At 37.3% G+C, this 12847-nt stretch overlaps 1 protein-coding gene across 1 annotated transcript in view; it reads left to right on the forward strand.

The window, feature by feature from the left end:
* The window catches only part of cacna1ab (calcium channel, voltage-dependent, P/Q type, alpha 1A subunit, b), a 255768-nt gene that overhangs the window by 154744 nt on the left and 88177 nt on the right, over nt 1–12847 (forward strand). Inside the window, exons 16-21 of the mRNA XM_038290608.1 lie at nt 88–219; nt 325–397; nt 2336–2456; nt 2788–2855; nt 2985–3091; nt 9392–9545. Of these exons, the coding sequence (XP_038146536.1) occupies nt 88–219; nt 325–397; nt 2336–2456; nt 2788–2855; nt 2985–3091; nt 9392–9545 (655 nt within the window). The remainder of the gene's footprint in view (nt 1–87; nt 220–324; nt 398–2335; nt 2457–2787; nt 2856–2984; nt 3092–9391; nt 9546–12847) is intronic.

Genomic DNA, 12847 nt, shown 5'->3' on the forward strand with positions numbered 1-12847 from the left:
CACCTTGATAGTGGGTCATTGATACTTTATGTATTTTCCTTTACAAAAATTCTCTGCACGTCTTAAAAAGCTCCTTTTCCTCCTCAGGTACTGGGCGCCACTTAGAAACCTGGTGGTTTCTCTCTTGAACTCCATGAAGTCCATTGTCAGCTTGCTCTTCCTCCTCTTCCTCTTTATTGTGGTCTTTGCTTTGTTGGGGATGCAGCTTTTTGGAGGACAGTAAGAATCAATGCAAAGCTTACAGATGCCTAATTTAAGGGGTCATTATTGTATGTCTGCTTTGTTCTGTTTGCTCTAACTTACATGGTATTTTGATCTCCTTAGATTCAACTTTGAAAGTGGAACCCCGCCGACCAATTTTGATACTTTTGCAGCAGCAATCATGACTGTGTTTCAGGTAAAAAAAAAAAAAAAAAAAAAAAAAGCTCCTGGTAGTTCCTTTTTTTTAATTATAATAAAAGACATTTATATCTTTATAGTTTTATTTGTGATGGGAATCTGTCATTGAAAAGAAAATACAATCCAGTTTTACAGCAACCTCTTCAGTAAGTCCCTGTCACACCTTGTCGATTTAGCCAGCGTATGCCCGACGTCCCAGAATATCCTAAAACGCTGGCATATGCTGAACTTTCTTTTTTTTTCAATGTTGGGTGTGTACATAGCGTATTCATAATGAGTCCAGAATTTATGTCCAACAGCAGCCTAACTTATGCATAGCGCACGGTAGCGTAATGCCCATTAAATGACGCACAAGCATCAAGTTACTCACCTTATAGGTAACTTACACTTAACGTGTGTCAACGACCAGATAACTTATCTGTAACTTATGGCCCATGTATGGCATATGCTGGCATATGTCGGGAAATTTTAGGCATGCTCAAAATTTCTCGACGTACTTGTCGTATGTCAATGTGAACCAGCGTGCTTCAACGTGCTCATAACTTATACAAAACGTACCCATAACTTTCAACGTATGCCAGAGTTTTTGCCAAATTTTTGGTACATCAGGCATATGCTAGTCCAAATTGTCAAGGTGTGCAAGGGGCTTTATAATTGCAAAGCCTTTCAGAGGTGTCTGTACCCCTGTAAAGGCGTTCACATTTTCACGGTACAATCACAAAGCTAAATGTATTTTATTAGAATTTCATTTAAAGGACCAACACAGAGTAGTAAAACGTTTTGAAGTAGAAGAAAAATTATGCATCTACTCATTAAGTTCAAGTAATATATAAGATCAGCTTGTAGTTTGCAGCAAGCCATATGGAGGACACAGCAAACACACAGGGGAAACTGGAAGTCACCAGAAGATGAGATAAAAATCTAACTTTCATCTGTAAACAAAACATGTGTTTAGTGGAAACATAACACCAAATATGACCAGGAATCCACCGTCTCTTTCATGAGACATGGTGGACTTAGTGTCATGCTCTGAGGGATGCTTGATAGGAAGATAGATGGGGCACTTTTGCCATAGATTTGAGATTAAGGTGGGGGTTTGCTTTCCAGCAGAAAGATACCTTAGATATACTCCTGGAGCTGAACTGGAATGAGAGTTTCAAAATGATACCAGCATGAATAGCATAGAGACCAATTAAAGGCACAGAAATGTGTGGTTGCAAGATAATATGTAATGGTCAGGGTGTCTGAAAAACACAATGAGTGATTTAGTTGCCATTAAAAACCTAAACCTGCAGGTTTATGAGGGATCAGTTGGTTAATTCTGATTCCTATGCTTAGGAAAGTCCAAAGTAATTTCCTTTAGAAACCAAATAAAAAGAATTTAATGTAAATGTTCATTTTAAGAAAAGTTATATGTGAAATTCATTGCATTCCTCTACCATTGAACTTTTTAGCAAAAAAATGATTTCATCAAAGAAAACATTAATTGATTCATTATTATACGCTAAACAATTGATATCTAACCATTTCTACAACATCATCAAACGTTTTGCTTCAGCTGTTGATGTAATTCAGTGGGGCATATTTTTTCTTAAATAGGTGGGAAAGAATCGGTGGGCTTAATCAATATTAGCTGTGATGAGAGGATGATATTTATGGATCATATTTATATTTCAAAACAAAAAGTCATTAAGTACATTAAGTGTAATTAAACTATGATCTTTATTGGAGATAAAGTTCCACATTTTTTTTTTGTTTGTTTTTTTTTTTATTTTATTTATCCTTTATTTAACCAGGTAATAGATAGGCATCAAAATTACATCACATCATTACATACGTACAAAGCCACATTTTTTTATTTTGTTATATATTTTTTTCACTCTGACTCTTAAGTTATCAACAGAAAATATAAATTCCTCTTCTTTTTTCTCTTTAGATCCTGACAGGAGAGGATTGGAATATGGTGATGTACGATGGCATTGAGTCACAGGGAGGAGTAAACGACAAAGGAATGGTGTTCTCCATCTTTTTCATTGTCCTCACACTATTTGGCAACTGTATCCTGCTTCACACTTGCAGACACTAAAATGTACATTTTAAGTATGGAGGAAATCCTGCAGACTTAAATAAGTTTATTGTTTTGGTAAAATCAACTACTATAAGCTCTTCTGAGTGAAATATGTTGTTGTTATTTAGGCTATCCCTTAAAACATATTTATACTGATCGTTTGAATTTTTTTCATTGTCTTTTTTCGCTAGTTATCCTAATAATCCATGGACAACAGGTGTGCTTATGATTTGTTCTCCTTCATTTCTCTTGTTGCATTTAGTTATTTTTATCTCCAGCTTTTTAAAATGATGCAGTTTTCCCTAACTACCTCCTGAAAGACACACTGCTGAATGTCTTCTTGGCTATCGCTGTTGACAATCTGGCTAACGCCCAAGAGCTTACCAAGGTATGGGGCAACTTCTTATTAATATTATTGTTTAATTTGCCCCTTTTTTCTATCCAGTATTAAGGGATGTGTGGCAATGTTTCTAAATTTACAGCACCACAATTTTAACATTGATGGCTTGTTTTATAGGACGAAGAAGAACAAGAAGAGGCAGCAAATCAAAAGACAGCACTACAGAAGGCTAAGGAAGTGGCAGAGGTTAGCCCGCTATCTGCTGCAAACCTGTCAATTGCTGCGTAAGTACACACACTTAATGTCAGTGAGCACAGAAATACATTATGAATGTAGATCTGTTTAAAACAGGGAGGCGCTTCCCAGGAATTTAAAATATCCACATTTTTGTCAGTAGGTGAATGATTAAAAAAAAGAAGGAAAGAAAACTAGTACTGATGTATTTCAAGTATTCATTTCTGCTGAATTGGGCGATTATGGGTAACAGTTACTACTAGACCAAACATTCAGCTTCTCAGACAATAGAATATTAGATAAGACCAATGCACAATTGTTATTAATACATAAATGTTATGGTAATGATTGGATTGATTTTAGTGATGATGCTGCCAGCAGTTGCATGTTGACTTATAAATAAAATTCACCATTATGTTAAGGGATGGTATAAATCACAGTTATCTTTATGGGGAAATGTGCAATCTAGGGCTGGGCAAGTAATTGCATTTTAAATATAATTGCAATTTAAGAAACTATAATTTTCAAATCACAGAGGGACTCAATTTTGATCACGTTACATTTAACAAGACTAAGAGTCTAATTATTTCCCACTCTAGCCCTTTAAATGGGCATTATATGTTTAAAGTTGGTTTACTTCCATTATAAAGGAAATAAACTTCCTGCTAGCACGCAGATCTATGCATGAAAGTAGAAAAAAGCACTTTTCTAAAAAAAAAAAAAAAATGTTAAGATTGCAATTAAGTCCTACCATAATGGACTTTGTACAAGCTAGCTTTTAAGGAAAAAAAAAAAATGAAACCCTGGACTAAAACATCTACATGGTTCAAATTTGGTTGAAAATAATCATTTTATTTTTTGTAAAATCGATCTATTAAAATTACAATTTTTACAAAACATAATGATCTTTTTGTTTTTTACCAGTAAATATTTTGCTGCTTATATTCAAATAAATTCAGAAAAAAACATTTTGTCAGTTTTTTTCTGGCTGGAAAAAAAGCTTAAAATTAATATAAAAGGCCTGCAGAAAAAAAAGAAGACATTTTTATTGGTTTGGTTTTTCCATATATAAAACTGCATAAGGAATCATAATGTGTGCAAAATGTATCTAGATTTGGTGAAAGGACAGAGATAACATTATGGTTCGATCTGGAAGCAGAATCCTTCAAACCGTTCAATCTAACTGACTCTCTCGGTCAATGTCCAAACCTCTATAGAAAGAAGCCCACTATCAGTCATACTACAGTGGTGTGAAAAAGTGTTTGCCCCCTTCCTCATTTCCTGTTTTTTTGCATGTTTGTCACACTTAAGTGTTTCAGAACATCAAACCAATTTAAAAAATAGTCAAGGACAACGCAAGTAAACACAAAATGCAATTTGTAAATGAAGGTGTTTATTATTAAAGGAGAAAAAAATCCAAACCATCATGGCCCTGTGTGAAAAACTGATTGCCCCCTAAACCTAATAACTGGTTGGGCCACCCTTAGCAGTAACAACTGCAACCAAGCGTTTGCGATAACTTGCAATGAGTCTTTTACAGCGTTCTGGAGGGAATTTGGCCCACTCATCTTTGCAGAATTGTTCTAATTCAGTTACATTAGAGGGTTTTCGAACATGAACAGCCTTTTTAAGGTCATACCACAACATCTCAATAGGATTCAGGTCAGGACTGTGGCTAGGCCACTCCAAAGTCTTCATTTTGTTTTTCAGCCATTCAGTGGTGGACTTGCTGGTGTGTTAAGGATTAGTGTCCTGCTGCAGAACCCAAGTTCGTTTCAGCTTGAGTTCACAAACAGATGGTCGGACATTCTCCTTCAGAATCTTTTGGTAGACAGCAGGATTCATAGTTCCATTTATCACAGCAAGTCTTCCAGGTCCTGACGCATCAAAACAGCCCCAGACCATCATACTACCACCACCATATTTTACTGTTGGTATAATGTTCTTTTTCTGAAATGCATTGTTCCTTTTACGCCAGATGTAATGGGACACACACCTTCCAAAGAGTTCCACTTTTGTCTCATCAGTCCACAGAATGTTTTCCCAAAAGTCTTGGGGATCATCAAGATGTGTTTTGGAAAAATTGAGACGAGTTTTAATGTTCTTTTTGCTCAGCAGTGATTTTCTTCCTGGAACTCTGCCATGCAGGCCATTTTTGCCCAGTCTTTTTCTAATGGTGGAGGCATGAACGCTGACCTTAACTGAGGCAAGTGAGGCCTGCAGTTGTTTGGACGTTGTGGGGTCTTTTGTGACCTCTTCAATAAGTCGTCGCTGCACACTTGGGGTAATTTTGGGCGGCCGGCCACTCCTGGGAAGGTTCACCACTGTTCCATGTCTTCGCCTTTTGTGGATAATGGCTCTCACTGTGGTTCGCTGGATTCCCAAAGCTTTGGAAATGGCTTTATAACCCTTTCCAGACTGATAGATCTTAATTACTTTCTTTCTCAATTGTTCCTGAATTTCTTTGGATCTCAGCATGATGGGTAGCTTTTAAGGATCTTTTGGTGGACTTTACTGTTTCAGGCTGCTCCTATTTAAGTAATGTCTTGATTGAAAACAGGTGTGGCAATAATCAGGCCTGGGTGTGGCTAGAGAAATTGAACTCGGGTGTTAAAAACCACAGTTATAGCATATTTTAAAGAGGGGGGCAATAACTTTTTCACACAGGGCCATGATGGTTTGGATTTTTTTATCCTTTATTAATAAACACCCTTATTTACAAATTGCATTTTGTGTTTACTTGTGTTGTCCTTGACTATTGTTTAAATTGGTTTTATGTTCCGAAACACTTAAGTGTGACAAACATGCAAAAAAACAGGAAATGAGGAAGGGGGCAAACACTTTTTCACACCACTGTATAAACTTTTGGCAACAAGTGCATAAAAAAGGGTTTAGCTCCTTTCTCAACACACCTATTAATTATCAAAGACAGGAAGTAAGACCTTTATTCGGAAAGACTGGTTCTCTTGAGAGATAACCCACCGACCAAAATTTGGTTGAAAACCGAAAGGTGGAAAGCCGTAATTTTCAGATCACTAAAAAGACGTTGGAAACAGGGTTTGCAACGTCTTATCAACATCTATTATTAGTCTCAAGTGGGACTAAATCAGATCAACCAAACACAGCCCAATTTTCAACAAATATTTCTGGACAAAATCATGACTATAGCCACTTTCCCTTTGAAAATCTGGGTTTTTTTAAAACCAGATTGACCCGCTTAGAGTCGACTTTCGGCTCTTTTCCCATTTTAATGGAAAAGCAGAGTCTGACCACCTGCTGGCAAGCTGATGACACCATCATGCTGGGTGAGCATTGGCGATGTTGACAGTGACACGCAAATCAGGGAAGTAAATAATGGAGAGCAACATGGGTTGGAGCCAGAGTATAGTTCGTATTCTTTATTATTTTGGTCTGTCTATCGACATCACATCAAGTTAGCATCCTTTATAGTTTCCTGGTGAAGGACAGTAGCCAGGTCAATGTGGATTAGAGAAAATATGGGAGAAATAACTCAAGACAAGTTAAAGAAGATAAAATTAATTTTACAATATGGTAGAAAATATGCTCAGTGGTATTAGAGATGTCAGATCTAAATTGATTCAATTGAAAATATACAACATACTCTACTGGACTCCTGTCCAGATGCAGCAGGCAGGGTTTTCCAGCTCACATTTACGTTGGAGGCGTAACTTAGAAAGCAGGGATTTTGTTCATATGCTTTTTTAGTGCACATCCTTAAAAAACATGTTGGCAGATGGAGCAAACCAGTAATATATTAAAAGAAAACATAAAGCCAGGACCCTCCCGGTGCATCGTGAACCAGGTACAGTTGCTAACAGAAATAAAACCTTAAAAGATAAATTGCTACATAGCCCCAGTAATGGCAAAGAGTCGGAGGAAACTTTAACTCTTCAACGAGATATGAGAATCCTTTAAAGAAAAAAACCAAACAAAAAGAACAGGTACAGTAAAAATGAAAACAGTTATCAAATTGCGTAGACTGGCGAGCAGGATGGATGGGATCCGAAGAAAGCACAGGGGAGAAGTAGGGGGTGTAAGAAAAAAATTAACAGAATCATGCTTGTTTTTATTTCAACTGTTTTGAATGCCTTCAGCGGTTACGTAGGATTGATTCTGGAGATGCTTGCTTGTTTATTATTGTTTATATCTTTTATAATATGGCAACAAGAAACAGATGTTTTCTCTTCTTTGAAAACATGTCGAATACATAAAAATGTTGCATGATTCCTACTTGTCTAGCAGAGCCACACTGGCGACCTCCATGAAGAAGGTGGACCTCAATACAAAAAAATCCAGTTTCTACCAGTCATTTAAGATACTCTCCCTGTTCTTTGAAGTGCTCCAGCTATCACCATAATCCTCATCACCATGCAGGGGACCAAAACATCTTGCCTGGTCAGCCAGGCCAACAACGACCTTAACGACTTTCTTTTCGGAGGCCTGGTCCAGTAGTGGGTTTTGCAGGCCAACATTGATTCCCCATTACTAAGGGGTGGACTTAATAATTTTTTTTTTGTTCAATTTGCATATTTCTAAGGCATAACAAGGCTTTTGTTTGTGCCACTCTACAAGCCTGGAACTCAAAGTCAAGACATTTTGAATTGAGAAAGGTTTCTGAATGGGAAACGAAACGTCTTCAAACCTTGAAAACAAAGTCCAGTGATTTTTTTTTTTTTATACTTTTTTTGAATGACTATGCCCTGGGTGACTGAGAATCTTCACCAGCATACTTCCCCCTTCTGATATTTACGACGGAGTATTAGGGCCACACATGAAGAGAAAAAATATTTTTGCCCTGATGAGATTAAACTCGACGTGTCGACTTTAAACTCGCCATTTCGAGAATAGTTGAAATGACTGACATGTTCTCAAATTCAGAACTGTGAGCCTGGGTAAGCATAGGGAAAGACGTTACCGGTACGTTATGCCGTTAGGCCACCACTTCCTGTGATGAGTATACAGTTGCAGCACGTCAAAGACTTCCTTCACTCTTAAAACGCAGACTGCAGCTGTGGAGCGCGGTTGCTCTTTTCTCCAAACTTTGGAATGTCGAGAATAAAGTCGCCACGATATATCAACTTTATTCTCGAAATGGCGACTTTAAAGTCGACAGGGAGAGTTTAAAGTCGACACGTCGAGATTAAACTCAACGTGACATTTCAACTTTATTCTCGAAATGTTGAGTTTAATTTCGACATGTCGACTTTAAAGTCGACATGTCGAGTTTAATCTCGTCATGGCAAAAATATTTTTTCTCTTCATGTGTGGCCCTAATACTCCGTCGTAGATATTCACTCCGCAAAGATACTGATTTTTAATTTCCTAAGTAGAACCTGCCACTTAAGCATTAAGCCTAAAATACCAGTGCCTGGTTTATGATGGTGGTACAGTATCACTGTGCTTGAATGTCCAGTAAGCTCTACTGATCTCATCAAATGAAGAATCAGGCTAATATTTTGCAGGAGGAAGATGTAAACTATTCGCCTTACCTACTCTTATTAATTTCAAACAAAAAAATATTTTTTTTCTTGTGCCCTCTATCTACATAGTATGTTAATTCCATCTTTAAACTGATTTAGTTAGATCAATTAACTGCATGTGTTGAGATGCACCTTCGTGGAAATACAGTTATAACTAAATGTGCATTTTTTATAAAAAGTCTTGTGTTTCTATCTACATTGCTTTACATGCATTTGCAAACAAAAATCTCTTTGACTAAAACATTATGCACATGTACTGTACAGAAAAGCCAGAAAACACGTGTAGTGTAATTCTTTTACAGATGCCTCTCATCAGAAGTGATTGGCAGGCATTCACAAACACACAAAGTGACACATTGTCCTATAAAATGTGATTAGGCAATTGTTCCCTGAGTGAAAAGAACAGATTCAGGGCTTTGTGGAGTGTAGAAAAGCGAGAGGCGGAAAGTCTAAACTCTGTTCCTTGCTGAAGATAAATGCTGACAATAGGACACATCAAAACACAGCTCAAATAAACCTGCTGCCTCTTTCAAAGTCACTTCGAAGGCTCTTCAGGCTCTGTAGTTAACCAAGGCTTGGACTGCAAGATTTGAAGTAGCTTGTTACCCACATTAATTTGTTGCTGTAAAGAGTGGAAACAAGGAAGCCCTATAAAATAAGTGTTCTTTTAAGAACAACTCTCACATATTGTGCAGTACTTTATGAAAATCTTTGAGATTTTCAGCACATCACTATTTATTCTGCTGTTTTTACTTACCTCTCTTTTTTTATTGGCTTCTGTTTGACTTTTCTCCCCTGCAACATTTTTATCTTATCTGCACATTATTTTATCCCCACGTCTCCCAACAGAAAGGAGCAGCAGAAGAACCACATCAAGGGTAATAAGTCTGTGTGGGAGCAGAGAACCAGTGAGATTCGGCGCCAGAACCTGATGTCAAGCCGTGAGGTGCTCTACAATGAGCTGGAACAGGATGACTGGAAGGTGGGAGGCGAGGGAGAAGAGGTGGGTAGTAACCTGCACACTGCCCCCGTCCCCAACATCAAATATATCTACCTTTGCAGCCTACTCCTGATTAGACAGTAGCCATTATAAAATTTTGACAGTGTCATATGTTAAGCAAAAAATTCATGGTAACAAAGTGATTGCAGCTCTAAATTGAGTTATTTTTTTAATGTTGGAATTAATAAAGAAGGGAAAAAAAGATTAAATGTTTGCATGATTTCTAAAGCATAATCTCTAGCCATAGTCATCGTTATTTGTTGGTAGATGCTGTTTCTGTTACTTTTAGAAGCAACACAAATAAAAAGTATGAACAAATACACACTAAGTGCACAGCTACAAAGCAATTTGGTATTTTCACTTTTCCCTTAAAACTAATCAAATATGTAACCCAAAAACTTCAAAATACTGTGGCTGATAGCTTGTTACTACAGTAACACAATCACCAAGATGCATCGGTAGCTGGTTGGTAGTATTCATTTCACTATTGCCTCACATTAAAGGTAGTTTAAATTTCAAGACCCCAAAAACTTTAGCTTGAATTTAGCAAGGTAATGTATTTTTAGATCGATGATGCTATCATTGTTGCTGCATTATTTCCTCTGGTTTCCACTGTACAAACACACGTAGGGCAAACTTTTATATACAAGGTGTTGACGTCTGTGTTTTTGCATTGGACTAGGTAGTCTCATATAAAGTAGTTGACTTTAACTAGTTTACTAATGCGTTTCATAGCTTAGCAGTGTGTACAGTACATGGTGCCCTTTCTGAAAGGGCTAAAAATGGCGGAGGAATGTTCTGAGCGCTCCCCTCGCTCACTTCTTTATCTATTATACAACCTTTAGCAGCTACCCAACTGAATACACTGCAAAGACAACATACTTAACGTTCGAACTGGTAAACTTTGTTATTGGACTGATTCAAAGTGGAAAAGTGTTCTGTGGTCTGATGAGTCCACATTTCAAATTGTTTTTGGAAACTGTGGACGTCGTGTCCTCCGGACCAAAGAGAACAAGAACCACTCGGACTGTTAAGGGCTCAAAGCTCAAAAGCCCACATCTGTGATGATATGGGGGTGCATTAGTGCCCAAGGCATGGGTAACTTACACATCTGTAAAGGCACCATTACTGCTGAAAGGTTACATACAGGTTTTGGAGCAACATATGCTGCCATCCAAGTGACGTCTTTTTCATGGATGCCCCTGCTTATTTCATCAAGACAATGCCAAGCCACATTCTGCACGTGTTACAACAGCGTGGCTTTGTAGCAAAAGAGTGCGGGTACTCTCCTGGCCTGCCTGCAGTCCAGACCTGTTGAAAATTTGTGAGGCATTATGAAATGTAAAATACGACAACGGAGAACCCGACTGTTGAAAAACTGTACATCAAGCAAGAATGGGGAAGAATTACACCTGAAAAGTTTCAAAAACTGGTCTCCTCAGTTCCCAAACATTTATAGTGTTGTTAAAAGGAAAGGCGATGTAAGACAGTGGTAAAAATGCCCCTGTGCCAACTTTTTTGCAATGTGTTGCTGCCATTAAATTCTGAGTTAATGGTTATTTGCAAAACAAAATGAAGTTTCTCAGTAATGTGCATGTGATAGGATTTCCGACAGCTTAAGGGGATAGATCTTTAGTCTTCAAATAAAGATATATTTAATTTAATGTACTACCCCATAGTAAATAGTTTTATTATGCAGAATTAGGCCGAAGTAAAATTTTACAAGCTAAACTAAAACCACAAAGTCAGTTGTTGTTTTTTTTTTCTGTTTTTTTTTACAGTCACAGCTGCAAAGTCTGTATTGCAGTGTGTTTCCAGCTTTGTTTCTCTACACATAGAGATCTTTGAATCTCTTTGTCTCTTGTTTTTCTTTACAAAACAGCACGTTCCATCAGAATGGGCATAATGTGGAGGATATTTAAATGTAAATATTTACCACCCACAAACTGATTATACCGAATCTCAAAGTTTTTGCAATGCAGATTTCGCATATATATTTAGTATGTTTAAAAGTCAGGTGCAAAATCACATGCAAAAATATCATCATGGCTACAAAGGAGGTTTTGGTGCAATGAGAAGCGGTGGAGAGAGAGTCTGTGCAGTTATAAACATAAATGGATTAGATGGAATATTACGGTGGAAAAAGACATGTGCACGGATCATTACGAACTGTAGATATGGTATAATATGAACTTAAATTTTAATTTGGGCCTCATCTGAGCAGAGCACTTTCTTTCACCTGTCTGCTGTGTCCCCCACATGCCTTGTGGCAAGCTGGAGTATGTTCAGCTTTCTTTCAACAATCCTTCTAGTTTTACCACTCTTCCCAAATTACCGGATCTGTTCAGTGCTCTGCTAAAAGTTGACCCGTCAACAAATTCCCACACCTGGGATGAAGATCTCAGCGCTCTCTTATGGGTTAAATTCCTTGGTTGCTTTCTTATTCTCACACTCTTCTGCCCTGAGAGTCTAGGTGAACAGTATTTTTTTTAGCTTGTTTTCATATTTCTATAATATTTAAAAGGCTTATTCTTTGTGATTTTTACTTGATCTATCCAGTGCACGTCTTGGATGCCATAATACAGTCACAGTTTACTAATGTTCTTTAACAAACTCCTTGAGCTTCAGTGGTTAACCAAATGGATGATCTAACTAAAGATGAACTCTGTTTACTTAAGTGAGTTCTGGTAAAACTAGATTAATAAAGGCTTAAAGGGCTTAATAAAAATTCTTTACATTTCAGAAAAATAAATAAAACAAATAACTTAATTTCGTTTTACAGCTGTGAAGTATTTTTCACTGCTTTGTTACATAGATTTCTTCAGAGGTAACTCCTCTAAGTGTAACCATTTAATATCAAATCTTAAGTAATTAGTCTTTTTTTTTTTCTTTCTGCACTGATAAACTGAGAAACTATGCAGATTTTAAGACAAGGTGTGAGTTCTGGGTGTGGTTTATTTATGATGGAAATCTATGTCTTCATACAGTTATTCAAGTTTACTGGCTAACTTTAATACAGCCTCAACAGTGACTTTTTGATAAACTAATTCAGAGTTTCCTTCCAGATTTTAGTGCCTGTTTGATTCCATTTCAGCCCAGTTTCACCATGCCTTAGACAGACTGTACCTACGCAGGGTTTTGACCTGGTTTTTAGCCACCCTTCATACTGGGTCATGCTGTATCCACAGATCTTTTAACTCCAGGGTATAATATCCCTTTAAGCTTGTAAAAAAAAAAAAAAGTGTTGTCATTGCACTGCTATATGGGAAGACTTGAAGCTGCATGCTTGGGAGCATTGCATTATT

The sequence above is a fragment of the Cyprinodon tularosa genome, unplaced genomic scaffold (genome assembly GCF_016077235.1).
Source record: "Cyprinodon tularosa strain WSP-4 unplaced genomic scaffold, ASM1607723v1 ctg285, whole genome shotgun sequence".
NCBI lineage: Eukaryota > Metazoa > Chordata > Actinopteri > Cyprinodontiformes > Cyprinodontidae > Cyprinodon > Cyprinodon tularosa.